Source organism: Physeter macrocephalus, chromosome 20, assembly GCF_002837175.3.
Source record: "Physeter macrocephalus isolate SW-GA chromosome 20, ASM283717v5, whole genome shotgun sequence".
NCBI classification, from domain to species: domain Eukaryota; kingdom Metazoa; phylum Chordata; class Mammalia; order Artiodactyla; family Physeteridae; genus Physeter; species Physeter macrocephalus.
In genome coordinates, this window is record NC_041233.1 from 36579727 (window position 1) to 36596590 (window position 16864).

Sequence of the window (16864 nt, forward strand, 5' to 3'; positions counted from 1 at the left end):
TTATTTCAAAAAACGTCAGGGAGACCTGGTTGATGCCAGGGACCCTGGAATTCTAGGGAAAATGGAGATAGGTAAGATCGTAGGTGCCCTTTTTAGCTCAATTCTAGCCATTTTGGAGAACAGTAAAAATCCACCCCCCTTCCTTCAGAGCAGTGGACGTGAGGAAGGGCAGAGAGGAGGCTTGCTGGTGTCCTCCCCGGATACTTAAATGGAGGTCACCAGTACCTGCTCTGTCCTCCATGGGGAGCACGGCTTCTCCCATGAAAGCCAAACAGCAACAAGTTTATTTAAAATTTCATATTTTTAAATCACCTTATGTTTCCCAAGCATTTGGGCCCCATGTTAACGTATCAGGTAGGTGGGTCAGGTTAAATCATCTCCTTTTCCAGGTAAGGAAACCATGACCTGGAGAGGCAATCATTTACACAAGGCATCAGAGGGAGAGTGGGGCAAGGCTTGAAGGCTGCACCCCCCGGGTCGGGGCTCATCACACCACAGAACAGAGAGCCCAGCATGACTCCATCCTCACCCTGCAGGATCCGCCCTTCCTTGGCTGCTGGCCCTCCAGGAATGATGGATTTCACATAGATACCTCCACAGAGCACACTTGTGTTAATGCCACCCTGGAAAACACAATGAAAAACTCACCACCCATCTGCCCCCTCCTGAAGGGGCCTCCCCCACCTCCCTGACTCAGAGAGCCCCCATCTGCCTTCTGCTCTATCCCATCACCTCATCTCCATGTGACACCATCTTATAAATTCACTTGTTTGTTTAGGCTTTATTATCCACTGAGCAGAAAGTTAGATGTTCATAAGAAGTATAACGATATGAGCCGTGTGAGGGAGCTGTGTCATATCCAGCCCAGCACTGGCCAATGGCAGGTGCTCAGAAATGAGTCATATCAATGTACCACATCGTCTCTCCATAAGCAGTGACCAGAAAAAGTGGATACAGCGATGGGCCCAAAGGCTGGTGCCTGGCATATTCTGTATCCTTTTGTGTTGGTTTGTGGACACAGAAGCAGAATTCAACCACACAATATTTTGCAACTTTTTTTTTAACTTAACAATAGATTATGAACATCCTTACAGGTCACTAAAGATCTAACTTTATCTTTTTCTTCTAATTTCTCCATGTATGTATACACACATATATAAAAATTTTTACATCAGTGGAATTATATAATATCATTCTTGTACAATTTTTATCCTCCCTCCTCCCGGGTCTGCCAGATGGAGCTCAGAAACCAAATGCAAAGTGTCTGTCCTGAATGGAGGTCTTACCAATCTGACGACCAGGGACCACCCCATTCACCTTTGGCTTGTTTCCCTGAAGCTCCGTAATGCTACCCTCTCCTTATTGTCCAGCATAACCATAATTCCACCCACACTGCTTGGAGTGTCTGCTCTTCCCAAGTTTGCCATTGGTCTCCCAGTTTCACTTTGAACTCCCATCCCTCACTGAGGCCCCCACTGACTTTCTTGGTTCATCACTTCTGATGTGTTGCTTGTACCCAGTGAGCACTGGGTTATCAGAGGTTGGCATATGAGTGCAATGCCCACCAAGACTCTAGATGAACATCTTTCAACTGTTTACTTTCTAAGCTCTCCTAAGAATTCTTACAGTCACGCTGAATCCAAGTGTCCCATCTTCTTTAACCAGCTCCACAAAGTAGATTTCACTGGCATTGTTTTCTGAAGGTGATAGAGGACATGAAGAACCAGTACCCTGCCACGAATGAACAAACAAAAAGAAAGAAGAAGTGAAGGCGCTGGCCCTGCCTAAGCAGATGGCACCTCTTAGCTCTCACCTGCTCTCACGAGCCAGCAGCATTGCACATCAAAAACCATCATAAGTTTCAGGGCTGGGCCAACAGGGGATTCACTCTCAGCTTAATCAGTTCCTCCCTGTATGACCTTGCACCTGTCTCTTGGTCTCTCCAGACTTGTTTCCCAACCCACGGAACTGCAATGAGAGATCACCTTCTAACAGTGAGTATGAATTATGCCCAGCACATAACAGGGTCTCAATAGATTCCCTGCTGTTTCTATTCATGATGCAAATATCGTTATGAGAACTGAAGTCATCTAGACACTTCCTGGTAGCTTCACACATGACACCAATCAAGTGAAGGCATGCTGGATACCAGATACACAGCAGCTTCTGGAGCAGAAGAAAACCTCAGGAGGCCCTTCAATCATCTCTAGCAAGAATAGCTGTACTGGGTCTCTACTTTACAGTGGTTGAATGCTTGAGGGAAGGACAGAAGAGAGTATTTTCTACCTCATGCTAGGCATTTTGCTTGGTGCTGTGACATGCATGTCATGTTGACTCATCCGTCCAGTCATGCTAAGATTAATTGAGCACCTGCTATGTGTCAGGTACTGAGATAGTTGGGGAGATGGCAGTGATAAGACAGACCTGCCCATATTGAACTACTTCTCATGGGGAAGGGTCTTTCGATGAACTGTGCCAAGAAGATGGGGCCACAGATTCTCCCAGACTTTTGTCCTACCTGTCCCCCTGGCTAAGCTGCTTAGTGGCTGCCCGGTCCACCACATCAGAAAATACAATTAATATACAGGAAAATAAACAGGCTGAAGTAAGCTAAAAAAAAAAAAAAAAAAAAACGATTCAACAGAAGAGGTTCCAAAGAGATTTGGTATAGAAACAGATGAAACCCCAGTTGTTTCAGAGACGTTCCATATCCCGTGGTCTGGCAAGGGGTTTTATCTCAATTTTAAAATTTAAAGAGTAAAGCAACCACTGAGGTCGAGGTCCAAAGATAGAGGGTGTGACTCGACTATGCCACAAAAGTTTACCTACCCGCAAAGCTGGCCACATGACCCAGAGAGCCTGGATGGCACAAGTTCTGCAGTCTGTGCCGTGGTCAGCTATGGCCTTGGTGCACCATTGCTCCCCTCCACTGCCCAGCACAAACCAGCTCACAGGTGCAGCCCCAGAGGCCCCAACTGGAAGCCCTCTCGGCCCTGCTTCCTGTGAGAGGGGGCTTTCTGAAGTGCAGCCTGGGGGGAAGTTTTCTGTTCTGGAATCCCACTCCTATGATTCGCATCCCAGCTCTGCCACATACTCCCTGAGAGACCACGGGCACGTTCCTGTCTCTCTGTGCCTCGGGGACCCAACTGATAAATAGTGCTGATGATAGTAATGATCTCACAGGCTTGTAATGAAGCTTGCGTGATGCAACACATCCAAGTGCTCAGGACCTTGCCTGACACATGGTTAATCACTCAGTAGTGTCCACTGTTAGTATTATTCTTTTGCCGACTTCCCGTCCAGCTCTTCATGGGATGCACCATCCGGGTGAGCACCACGGCCAGTGAGGAAGGATCTAGCCTACATGGAGCCCTACTGCCAGCCAGGTCCTTGGTACTTTTGTCTCCACAGCTCTGTGCCCAGACATCACTGCTTCTCTCATAAGAGAGAAAAATGAGGTTGAGAGAGGTGGGGTAACTTGCCCCTTTCAACCAGAGTCCCAGAAAGAAGGACAAGGTGTACATCCCCATCCTGGGTGATGGAGGAGAGCTGACACAAGGCCCGCTTTCAAAGGTGTGGGCAAGCAGTTAAAGAAACCAATGAGGAGAGCTAAGCGCCCCGGGGCTAGAAACAGCGGGTGCTCTTACCTTCCCTGAGCCTGAGGAGTGAGAGGAGGGATGGTTTGATGGAACTGAGCAAGTGGTAAAGAGCTCTAGGGCAAAGAGCACCTAACAGGAGCTGTGTTCTTCAGCAGAGGGTCACAGCCAACCTGAGCACAGGCAGAGAGTGACGAGCCAGTACTCACTCATCTCCCAGCTGCAGGCTCCCACTGGACTGTGAAATAAGAGAAAACCTATATAGTGGTCTCTGCCCCCCATTCCTGGCACAGAGCTGCTTCAACCCTTGTAATTTCCTAAGTGATATATGTGGAATCTAAAAAAACGAACTCAGAAGCAGAGCAGTGGATTGGTAGTTGCCAGGGTGAGGGTGAGGGGTGGGCAGTGGGGAGTATGGGTGAAGGTGTCAGAGGGTACAAATTTCCAGTTATAAGGTAAATAATTTCTGTGTATGTAACGTACTGCATGGTTACTATAGTTAGAAATACTGTATTGTATATTTGCAAGTTGCTAAGAGAGTATATCCAAAACACTCTCGACACACACACACACACACACACACACACACACACACACAATATTAACTCTGTGAGGGGATGGACCTGCTAACTAACCTTGTTGTGGTAATCATTTTGCTATATATGTGTGTGTGTCTATACATATGTACATATATATAGACACACACATGTATGTCAATTATATCACAATGAGTAATAAAAAAATAAAATACAGGGATGTCTAAATTTAAAAAAAAATTTCCTAAGTGATAGGAGACTAGGAGTATCTTTTGTTCTAATATTTAGTCTTTGACCTCAGTTCCTGACACAGAGCTCTCAAATCCCTTGAAATTTTCTGGGTTATAAGAATGTCTTTTGTTCTAAAGAGGGAACTCTGGTTCCTGCATAGCTTCAGGATGGGGGCCGGTCACCAGAAAACCAAGCCATGATTAGAAGCTTGAAACTTTCCACTCCACTCAACCCCCCATCCTCTGGGGAGGCAAGAGGGGCTAGAGATTGAGCTCATGATCCACCATGCCTGCGTGCTGAAGCCTCCATAAAAATTTCAAAAGTATGGGATTCGTAGTTTCCAGGTTCATAAACACATGTATGCAGAGAGTGCGGCACACACTAACTCCACAGGGGCAGATGATCCTGCTCTCAGGACCCTTCTAGACCTCACCCTATGCATCTCTTCATCTGTCTGTTCCCTTGTACCTTTAAAACGTCCTTTATAGTAAATCAGTGATAGCAAGCAAACTGTTTTCCTGTATTCTGTGAGCTGCTCTAGGAAATTAACAAACCCAAGGAGGGGGTCATGGGGACCTCCAATTTGCAGCCAAGTCAGACAGAAGTGTGGGTAACCTGGGGACCGACAACTTCATTGTCATCTGGAATGGAGGCTGTCTTGAAGGATGGGTCCTTCACCTGTGGGATCTGGTGCTAATTCCAGTCTGTTAGTGTCGGAATTGCTTGATGTGGAAAACACACCCAACCGGTGTCAGAGTGTTGTGAGTGGGGTAGTAGTGTGAGATAAAGGAAAACAACTCTCTTTTCCTAGACACAGGGCTTCTGGGCAGAGCCAACCAGAAGACAGAGGGCTGACACAGTCTGTGAATGTCAGCTCCATGGGGCCCAGAGAAAAATAGAGAGAGGTCTGGAGGGGCAAAAGGAGACCTTTCCATCCAGTGTCTAAGGAAACACAGCTGGAGTCTGGCGGCCCTGGGACTAAAGCAGACAGTTCTCTGCATGCCAAAGCTGGCCTTTGTCTTCTTCCTCCTTGGTGTGTTGTCAAGAGCAAAGGCAATGAGTTGCAGCTTGAGGACTAACTAGAGACCAAGAATACAAGATGTCTGATTGTCCATGCATTGCCCTTGGCGGAAGCCAGTTATTACCAGTCACGGTTAAAACTAGTGACCGAGGACACTGAAACCTCAAACACTGAGCCCTGGCACTGCACTAGAAGCTTTGCCTTTTCCCCTTTATATTCTTCTCAGCAACCATGCACTGTAAGTATTTATTTCCTGACATGGCAAATAGAGAACAAAGAGGGACTTTGGAGCCAAGTCTGTTGGGCTCCAAGCCTGTTCTCTTTCCTCTGGATTCTAGAGAATGAAGCAAGGGAATGATTACCTTTAATGGCGGAGCAGACAGCTGAGGTCTCAGCCTGGGCATTAAGCTCTGAGTCCGAGCCATTTCCAGTTCTTCAATATTTCTTTCCTGGTCTTGTGTGTGTGATGAAAAACTTCCCAGGTGCCCGTTGCTCAGGCTGTCTGTAGAGAAGACCCCAGAGTTGGCCGTGCTATTCTTCTCCTCGCTTGAGGTATTTCCACAAACACCTATAAAAACAAGCCAAGAAGAAATCAACAGCTTGGAAAGGCTGGCGTCTCAGTGGCATTTCTATGTGGGGCATAGCATTTTCCTCCAATGACAGAAAGACCTTTTATAGCTGCTGGGAGCTATGTGAGTTTAGCACCTCATGAGAGATGATGCATTTAGAATAGAGGAAGGGAAGATTCTGGATGTGTTCTTGAAACTTAAATAGAGCTTGTGTGACCCAATTATGAAAACACAGGAGCAACGGATGGTTACAATGGCAGTTCCCCCTTTTTAAGCTCTTGCCACATTATGGGCACCACACACACAGACACACACACACACACACACACACATATACATATATATGTGTGTGTGTGTGTGTGTGTCTGTGTGTGTGTATATATATATTTATATACACATATACATATATGTCTCTTTCCATGTTTTCAACATACCCACCAGGAAGGTGTGATCCCAGTTCAAACACAAGAAAGCAGAGTCAAAAGGATTAAATCTTGCCCCAAACCCCACAACCAGCATGTTGCTCTTAAAGCCAGCCTCTTCCAGAGTCCCTGCTGAGCACACCTGTAATCACCCTGTGATCCAAAGTTCACCGTGTCTGGTTCTTTGGGGGGAACTTGGTACTAACCAGATGGTGGACTCCCTTTGGGTGAAGACTGGGCCACTGATTCCCATTTACCCTGTGTCTGACCCTTGAGCTGGCACAGAGCAGAGGAAAGAACATGAGGTCAGGAATCACTAGGTAAAACCTTGGGCAAGGTAATTCACATTTTTGGCCCTCAATTTCCTCATATCTAAAATAGAGATAATCTCAACTACCTGGTAGGGTTGGTGAGGCTTAGAAATTAAATATGGAGAGATGTTTATACATGTAGAGAGAGAGAGAAAGAGATTACAGCTTAATACATAGTACTAAGAGCCTCAATACATGTATTTACCATGCATATGTTAATATCAGCTATTTACCATGCATATGTTAATATCAGCTATTCAACAAACATATATGGGAGGAAGGAACACAGTTAGATTTTCTTTACATCTGGATATATAGACACACAAGTAAGTTTACAACTTTTGATACAGACTCATTAGTACTCAGGAAAATGCCCAACTCACACAGTGGATAAACTTAATTTAATGAATCAGATTAGAAGTTGTTCAAGCCTAAAGGTATTCAGTAGAGAGTGGTGGGCCACCGTTCAGTAATGCCTTATTCCTGGCAATTTCTTTCTTTTTTTTTTAAACATCTTTATTGGAGTATAATTGCTTTACAGTGGTGTGTTAGTTTCTGCTGTATAACAAAGTGAATCAGCTATACGTACACATATATCCCCATATCTCCCCCCTCTCGCGTCTCCCTCCCACCCTCCCTATCCCACCCCTCTAGGTGGTCACAAAGCACTGAGCTGATCTCCTTGTGCTATGCGGCTGCTTCTCACTAGCTATTCTACTGTCATTGTCCTTCTAGCAATGTTGTAAGCATCTGTTTATTTTCTTCCACACCCTCCACAAGAGACAAGGACAAGACTTATGACTGGATTAAAATGTCAAGCTGTGCAACGTATGTCCTGCCTAACGGAAATACAAGCTAGAACTTCTGCGGGTAATTAAAACTCAATCTGTAGTGGAGGGTGATGTCTGCTCCTGATGGGAAGGCTCTCTGTCTTGTCTTTGATGTCCAGTCTAGAGCACATGCCCCAACAGAAGCCCAACCAGATAGAAACTCACGGCAGTCAAGCCTCTGCCCACAGTGACCAGCCAGAGTCACTGTGGAAGCATCTTCCTCCAACAAAGGTGGCAGCTGTTTTGAGGAACCCCAACTGTGACCAGGCAGAGTTACCAACAGGTGACAGGGACTCCAGGGTGAGAGGACACATAATTCACAGGCACTGTGGGTACTCCATCATCTGAAACTCTAAAGTGAGGTTGGAGCCTCACAGACTTTGGGTGCCAGTTTTGGACATCCCCACCCCAGCAGGCCATCCTTGACACTGAATGGATCCCAGCTCAGCTGCATTATGTTTCCTGATTTTAAAAATAGGATGGTTTGATCGCTCCCCTCTGTCCTCTCCTGTGCAAAGTATGGAGGGAAATACAAGGACAGCTAAAACACTGTGGGAAGAACAGTGACAGTGTAGGAAATCCAATAGAGCAGTGAGCTGGGGCAGGTGCTGTGGAAGGGCTGGGCCGGCCCCTGGGTCAGGTCCAAGCACAGGATGAAAGGCGCATGGCTAAGGCCCCAGCTTTGCCACCCCCCATCCCCCCACAGTTTCTGGACGAAGGGCAGATGCAGCACCTGGAAAACCATCTGGTGATGGTGTGTACATGTGCAAGAGTGAGAGAGGGCATGTGGTTTTCAGAGGGCAAGGCCAACGGGGTGACTGCATCTAAGACCCAGAAAATGCTGGCTGGTGTGACATGAAGCATTTCTGTACATGAGAGGAAATTGTACAAAGCTCCTAGAGTGTCGGCCTGGCTTTGTAGGCAGTCTGCCGGAAAATGGCAGGATCATCCAACCAAAAAGCTGTGGTGAGCCCAGGTAACTGGGAGGGAAAGGGATGTTAACATCCCCCCATTACCACCCCAAACCTGACCCAAATAAATATAGTCATATTATTCTTCAGTATAAGCAATTGTTGGATAGTTATCTAAAGGATGAATAAAATCATCTTTAAAAAAAAAAAAAAAAAACCTTTACTCTTTTGGTTGATCTCTAACATGCCGAGTCTTAACCAAATTAGAACAGAATGCTTGTTATGTTCTTCAGCTTCAAGAACAGTCCCCTGTCTCCTTCCCACTGGATTCCACGACTAAGCCCCAAATATGTAGAATTACCGCAGTAGCCACTTTTAATAAGGACTTGGGTGATAGAAAGAATATCCTCCCTCTCATGCAAGAAGAGTGGCAGAAAAACACACAATAGCTGCATATAATAAAGAACTAGAGTAGGCTTCTCCCATTCAGTAGGACAAGCAATGGTAGAGCCTATTCTGTCCCTGAAATTGCAGAGTTTATTGATTTGTGCCAAAGCCACTACCACGAGAGAAGTAATACAAAAGACCTACACGGACTTAAAGCCCCAGTACTCTGTGGTAAAAATGTACTCCTGAAAATAAAGGAGGCTCTCCAGCTTCTGAAAGCGGGTTAAGACATACCTTTTGACTGAGAAATGATTAATTCTATGTTGTCAGGAGAATTCTGAATCATTCTAACAGCCATGTCGAATGTGAAGCCCTCCAGACTGATGTGATTCAAGGCTAGTATCTGCCCTCCTGGAAAAATAAGACATCTCAATAATCCCATCAAGGAAATGAGAAAGAGCAGTTCCTTAAAGCAGCATCTCTGGCAATCAAAATAGACATACCTGGTTTGATCTTTTTAGCTTTTTCAGCTGGTCCCCCAGGTATAATAGAAGATATAAAGATGCCAGGATCAACTTTGCCTACATCTTCTCCCTCATTAATGACAAAACCTATAATCCAATTATATGAAAGAATATGATACTTAATGATTTTGCAGCTCAGAGAGGTTAGGTTATTTGCCTGAGATCACACAGCTACTAAGTAGCAATGCTGATATTTGTACCTAGGTCCTCTGATTCTCCAACAGCTCCTTCTACTCTGCCATGACAGATGGAGAAAAATGGATTGTCCCGCATTCATAAGCACAACTACAGCTCGGAACACAGCCCACCAAAGTGCATGGATTTTGTTCCAATACATAATCAGACCGGAAAAAAAAAGATGATTTTTAATCAAGTAACCCTTCTCTTCTTAAGGGTCTTCGAATGTGGTAAAGAGTAAGAGGTGAAAAAGATTGACTACTCTTCCCCATCCCTAAGAATCTAAATATACTAGAGAAAGGTTATTACGTGGTATTAGACAGAAAAGTCTTTTTCTATCTTGTACTTAGATTTTCAAGATCTGCACCCCAAAACCTGATCAGGCCTAAAAGGAAATTTTGACCCCAACATCCCATTGCTGGTTAGGGACATTTAAAGGGAAGAAAAAGAAATGATCACTGAAAAAGGCAAATTGGGAGAGGACAGGCAGGAAAAGGGAGTAGAAAAGTCTAAAGGGAAGATGGCACACACCTCCCCTCTGCCCAGAGGGCAAGACTGGGTCCCCCCTGCCAGGACCCCTCTTACCAAAACCACGGCGTGGATCCCGGCTCAGTGTCACATGCACAATTTCTCGGTCTGGTTCGGCTGCAAAGCTCCTTCTCTTATTTTGTGGCCCTGGAAGTGGAAACAAAGCCCCACATTGTGCTTTTCCCCCAAATTATCAGAGACCTAATACAAAAGGTGTGAACACTATTTCACACACACGCACAATGCTGGGCATGGATGGCTGAAAACATACTTTTCTTTTAATAAGTTTTAAAAATTTATTTTACTGAAGTACAGTTGATCTACAATGTTGTGTTAATTTCTGCTATACAGCAAAGTGGTTCAGTTATACATATATATACATTTTTTTCATATCCTTTCCCATTATGGTTTATCACAGGATATTGAATATAGTTCCCTGTGCTATACAATAGGACCTTGCTGTTTATCCATCCTATATATAATAATTTGCATCTGCTAATCCCAAACTCCCAATCCATCCTTCCCCCAAGCCCCTCCCCCTTGGCAACCACAAGTCTGTTCTCTACGTCTGTGAGTCTGTTTCTATTTTGTAGAAAAGTTCATTTGTGAACACATACTTCTGATTAGCCTCACCGGGTCAGTGTTGGCTCATCAAGAGCAGAGGCAAAGGTAGGGTGGGCCATGGTGCTTGCTCTGCATGACTTACTACAGATATTTTTTTTTTCTGCATTGGTCTTGGGACAAGACAGAATATGAGCAGAGATGACCTTGCTGGCAGTGAAAACTGAAACTAAAGTTGGAGCACAGAGATGAGACAGCAAAGCCTTCCCCTCTTGGGCCCCTAACAGTAGGGGGTGATATGGCCCTGCAGCCCAGCGCAGGTTTCCCCCAGCTTGGGTCTTGGAGGGGACCCAGGGCAGAGCCCTGACGGGCAATCCCAAAGAGTGATCCGCTCCCCAGCGTTTTCCACATCGCTCCCTCCCCCAAGGGACCATGGTGATGGTGGGACCTGCATACAGTTCATGGTAAAGAGCCACCTGGTGGTATTCCAGATCCAATCCCAGGCTTAATGCTCATCAAATATAAATATCTTCTCTAGCTCAGGAATCTCTTTGTCTTTATGTCCCACTGGGGACCTGCCTGGAGGATATATGACAGAGGGGAACGCCACCTGCCCTGTATATGTTTTCTGGTTAGTAGTGGGAGTTGATATTCTGGGCCCATATGAAGAGTTGTAAAAAAAATGAATGATACTTTTTTTCCAGCCACGCCCCTCCACAGCAGGTATTCTTCACCCTGGACTACAGCGCTGGGAATCTTCACCAGTGCTAACACATTTAGGGTCTATGTGCTCAGCCCAAGCCAAAGGTGGACAGCATGGGCTTTTCCCAACCATAAGTATTTTTTTTTTTTAACATCTTTATTGGAGTATAATTGCTTTACAATGGTGTGTTAGTTTCTGCTTTATAACAAAGTGAATCAGCTAGACATATACATATATCCCCATATCTCCTCCCTCTTGCGTCTCCCTCCCACCCTCCCTATCCCACCCCTCTAGGTGGTCACAAAGCACCGAGCTGATCTCCCTGTGCTATGTGGCTGCTTCCCACTAGCTATCTCTGTCTGCGTCTTTATTCCTGTCCTGTCCCTACGTTCTTCAGAGCTTTCTTTTTTTTAGATTCCATATATATGTGTTAGCATACGGTATTTGTTTTCCTCTTTCTGACTTACTTCACTCTGTATGACAGAATACTCTGGTTTCTCTTCAGATCGAATAAATCTTTCACCTTCTACATAAGTAGTTTTGAGATTAATGGAAAAGCAAAAAGATTGTGAACATTATTGGGGAAGCAAAATGAAGTAGTGGCAGGGCTTCCCTGGTGGTGCAGTGGTTGAGAGTCCGCCTGCTGATGCAGGGGACACGGGTTTGTGCCCCGGTCCAGGAGGATCCCACATGCCGCGGAGCGGCTGGACCCGTGAGCCATGGCCGCTGAGCCTGTGAGTCCGGAGCCTGTGCTCCGCAACGGGAGAGGCCACAACAGTGAGAGGCCCGTGTACCACAAAAAAAAAAAAAAATGAAGTAGTGGCAAAAGATTGAAAGCAAGAGTCACGTGTAAGGTTTCCTTTACCCCAAGCCCATGTCTTGGCCCGTACCTGTGTGCGTGCTCTGAGCAGGCAGTCCAGAGAGAGGGTCACAAGTCGTTGGCTTCTGGGTCAAACAGATGTGCTCCAGCTGCTTGTGGCCAGGGCAGGGCCTGCTGGGAAAGTCAACAAGATGAGGTAAGATGCCCCTAGAAGGCAACTTCCTGTCATTCTGAGTATGGGTGGTGGCCCCATGCTCATCAATCAACAGATCCATAGACAGACCCCATCAAGGGCTGATCTGGTTATCAGAAGTACACTTGAAAGAATGGCTTTGGGGGCTTTCTATCTTAGAGGGGACCCTAAAGTTACCCAGGCCCCCTATGAACCTCCCACTATCTCTCCTTTGAGTTGAATAAGGCGCCCTTCCAAACCTCCATTTCCTTAACCAGAAAATAAGAATATTCCTATTTCCTAGAATTTTGATGGTCCCAAAATGAGGTAGTAAGTATAAAGCATTGATGCTTTTAGTGGGTCCTGATTTTTCTGTTGTTTGCTTATTTAGCTGGGCCAGACATGTTCCAGCACCTCCACTGTGATGGCCCCTGAGGGCTTCACACAGTAACTTACCTGCTTGATCCTTGCAGATACTGGAGTTGGCTACCCCCTAGTAATACTGAGCGGAAAACAAGAATCTTTCATGCCGGCATTCAGTTGGCTTTGCCGAGCCAGCATTCTAGCAAACAAAGGATGTTCTAGGCCTTAGAAGAATAATGAATTAAGTGGGGACCCTGCCCTACCCACAGGGTCAGCTCTGCTCAAGATAAGCTACATTTAGGGATGAACAAAGCAGAGAGTAAGCAGAAAGAATAGAGGCAAAGCCACAGAACTTAGAGCCCTGGAAAAAGCCAGCACTGGGCCTCATCTGAAGAAGGAAGGCCAGGAGGTCAACCATCTGAACAGATCCATCAGCCCTTCATCACCCAGGTTGGCCCCAACCTCAGGGAGCCCACACCTGCCCCACTGCTTTAGGCAGCCGGCCCAAGGCAGGGATGGGTGCTGCCACCGCACCTCTCACTGCAACCTGGGATCAGTGATGCCAGGTGCTCCGGGCACAGAGCCTGGCGCTGTTCAAGGGGCCAGAGCTAGAAAGGGAAGAAGAGGAGCAATGGGGGAGAGAAGGCAGATGCAGGGCGAGGGACAAGCACAGGGCCATTCTTCAGAGATTAGGGAGGAGGCCTCACTCTAACTTGGCTCCTGTTCATACTGTGCATTTCAGCAAGTTCAACCCAAGTTCACTGAGACCCTACTAGATGTCAGGCCCTGGGCTGGCAAGGGACTGAGGGTAAAGGTGAATCAGACATGGGCTCTGCCTTCTGGGAGCTCCCAGCCCACTGCGAGTTGCGGGATGGGTGCCTTTCATGCCATCTAGAGCTGACTTAAGTGCCCAGGGAGAGGCTTTGGCAGAGCACTCCTGGGTTTCAAAGAAGGAGATACCTCAGCAGTCCTAGAGGGGACAAGAAAGGCCACAAGGGAGGGCCTTTGGAGAAAGGAAGGGATTTTCTGCCTCAGGCTGCCACGGCCCATGTGATCCAAGTCACATGTGCAAGTCTATTTTTTAAAAAGGATAAAAAGCAGCATGTACTGCAAATCACAAAAAGACTAACACTGTGTGATTCCACTTCTACAGTAGAGTGAGGTCTTTAAAGTAGTCAAATTCATAGAAACAGAAAGTAGAATGATGGTTACCAGGGTCTCAGGGAGGGGGGATGGGGACTTGTCTTTTAATGGTCATAGGTTCAGTTTGGCAAGATGAGAAGAATTCTGGCTGCACAACAATGTGAATATACTTAACAGTACTCCACTGTCCACTTAAAAATGGTTAAAATGGTGAGTTTTATGTTATGTATATTTTACCACAATTAAAATAAGCTTTTAAAAATGCAAACCTAGGGCTTCCCTGGTGGCGCAGTGGTTGAGAGTCCGCCTGCCGATGCAGGGCACACGGGTTCGTGCCCCGGTCCGGGAAGATCCCACGTGCCGCGGAGCGGCTGGGCCCGTGAGCCATGGCCGCTGAGCCTGCGCGTCCGGAGCCTGTACTCCGCAACGGGAGAGGCCACAACAGTGAGAGGCCCGAGTACCGCAAAATAAATAAATAAATAAATAATAAATAAATAAAAATGCAAACCTAAAGAAAATAATGTCATTTACTGAAAGTCTCCGCATGCTGGCCTCAGAGCTGAGGAGGAGGCAGGCGCGTTACTGTTCTCTGGAAGTTCCCTGTTTACACGACAGATAGATGCATGTGGATGTCGGGGTGGAGGGGCCCTGGGGGCGGCTGCTTGAATGCGAGCCAGTGGTGCTGGCCAGGGCAGTCAGGAAAGGCTCACAGAAAAGGTGCCATGAAGTAGGTGGGGCAGGGATTGTATGTCAGGGCTGCCACCCTGATGCCGCCTGTTCTAAGCAGTGCTGAGCACACAGCTGCTCAGGCTTGACACTGGGAAGGGGGTCCCATCTCTTGAGTGTCAGTGTCTGCATGCCATCCCATCTTTCCCGTCCTGGCTCTGGCCCGCTGGTCAACAGCACCACCTGCTCCTGCCACACGGGCCCTCTGCTTGTCACCTCTGTGAGCGCCACGAGGCAGGGGCCGTGTCCATCCTGCTCACTGCTGAGTCCTCAGTGCATAGCTCGTGGCTGGCACACAGCAGGCACTCAACCAAGTTTTGTAGCAAGAGGAACTGGGCCTCCGCTCATGGCATTCCTGCCTATCCCCCTCCTTCCCACTGTGCCCAAACCCACTGTTGGTCAAGACCTGCTGTCACTTCCCCCATGCAGCCCTCCTCTGTCCCCTTACTTGGAAATCACCTCACTCCTGGGGGAGCGATAAAGCTGTATCTGTGTCTGCCTTAAACATTTAACCATTCTATCCCCTTTAAGAGGGTTTGTGTTCCTACCTTCTCCCCTAGAGACTACGGGAAGGGCACCAACATTAGGACACTCATCACAGACTCATCCCATCTTCAGGGTTCTATAACACCATTTAATTCCCACAGCCATCCAGCGGGGTGGGCATCACTGCTCCCACCACTAGACAAATGAGGAAAGAGAGGCACGGGTGTTACAAACAACTAGTGCAACATCACACGCAGCAGACAGCTGAGTAGGTGTAGGTGGATTTCCATGGCATTGGGCTCGTTCCAGCACTCTGCCTGAAGGGGACCCTGGGTTGGGTGATCTTTGCACCAGCCACAGCAAGGATGATGCACTTCTCATCCATGCACAGGGATGACAGAGCCGGATGGATGCAGCCCTTGTCCCACCTCAGACCAGCCAGAGCAGTGGTGGGCAGTTCCACCTGAGCTCAGGCTCAGCTGGTGCTGATCCTGCCTCAGATGCAGTCCTCTTCCTGCCCTAGAGCTTCTTGAACGTCTCGGGCGTCTCACCTACCCCCTCCATCCCCCCACCTTGCCCAACAGTATAGGAGAGTTCATACCTCCCACAGACAAGCTTGCACCAGAGCGGGATGTGAGCCGGTGCACAAGTGTCCACTCCCTGGTCCTTCAGACAGACAGTTCTGGGAGGACTTCTGTGCACTTCTCATGGAATTAAGCCCTGGCTGCCCACAGCTGCTATCTTGGTGACACTGCCCCCTTTCTTTTCACTTACCCTCATTCCCTGTCTCACTTACCCTGCTCACTCCTGCTTCTCGGCATCACCTCCACAAAAACCACCTGCACCCAAGTCATTGTCTTGGGCTGTGCTTCTGGGGACCTTCCAGATGGCCAGAGACCCTAGATTTCCCTTTTCATGGAAGGTGACCCATAACCTCTGATGTGAGTTACTAAGGGTTGTGAAAGTCTGGCATTCATAAACTAAAATTAGAGGAGAACCAGAGATTACTGAGGACTCCAATTCAGCTTCCTGTTGAGAAGGCTGGCTGCCATGCAGTGCTGCCAGTCCCCTCCTGTGCGTGTGCCCACTGGCAGGTCACTGGAAGGGGGGTGCTTTGCAGTCAACACATTCTCAAGGTGGCCTTGAGTCAGTCATGGCTTCTTCAGGCTTTTCATCTATAAAGTACTATAAAGTACTATCAGTTTGAATGACAGATTAAAGATGGCCACATATGCCTTGACACGCCTACCTCAGGAGGTGGGGTCTGTTTCTGCTGCCCCTGAATCTGTGCTGACATGTGACTACTTTGACCAAGAGAGTATGGCAGAAGTGACCCTGTGCCAGCTCCAGGCCCAGCCTTTTAGGAGACTGGCAGCTCGCCTTGGGCCCTTGGAGCCCTGAGCTGCCATGGAGAAGCCTCACTACCTTCCACATGGAGGCACCACGTGGAAAGGGCCTGAGACCACACTGGGATTGAGAAGGGCCCAGCTGAGCTCACCATCCCAGCCATCCCCACTGAGGGCCTGGGCACATGGACAACACAGTCCTGGATCCTCCAGACCAGTCCTGATGAGTACCCTCCAGAGAAGCAGAAGAATCGCCCAGCCAAGCCCTGCCTAAATTTGTAACCCAGAAAATCGTGAAACAGAATAACAAAATGAGTGTTGTTCTAAGTCACTATGCTTTGGATTTGTTTGTTACGTGGTAATGATAATAGATAGTTTTGCTTCATCATTATTGACTTAGTTTGCAGTGCGTGGTGATGCATATTTGCATCAACAGAATCTGGAGCAGTAATTTTCTAAGAATTACTTTAAGATATAATATATGCATTGCAATTCAAATCA

General features: G+C 47.3%; 1 protein-coding gene across 1 annotated transcript in view; it reads right to left on the reverse strand.

The window, feature by feature from the left end:
* Nucleotides 1–368: 368 nt before the first annotated feature.
* The window catches only part of LOC102973453 (FERM and PDZ domain-containing protein 2), a 62512-nt gene continuing 46016 nt past the window's right edge, over nucleotides 369–16864 (reverse strand). The window contains exons 18-24 of the mRNA XM_007106635.2: nucleotides 12198–12298; nucleotides 10101–10190; nucleotides 9318–9425; nucleotides 9109–9225; nucleotides 5747–5952; nucleotides 1627–1731; nucleotides 369–623 (exon numbers count right to left, since the gene is read on the reverse strand). Of these exons, the coding sequence (XP_007106697.2) occupies nucleotides 369–623; nucleotides 1627–1731; nucleotides 5747–5952; nucleotides 9109–9225; nucleotides 9318–9425; nucleotides 10101–10190; nucleotides 12198–12298 (982 nt within the window). The remainder of the gene's footprint in view (nucleotides 624–1626; nucleotides 1732–5746; nucleotides 5953–9108; nucleotides 9226–9317; nucleotides 9426–10100; nucleotides 10191–12197; nucleotides 12299–16864) is intronic.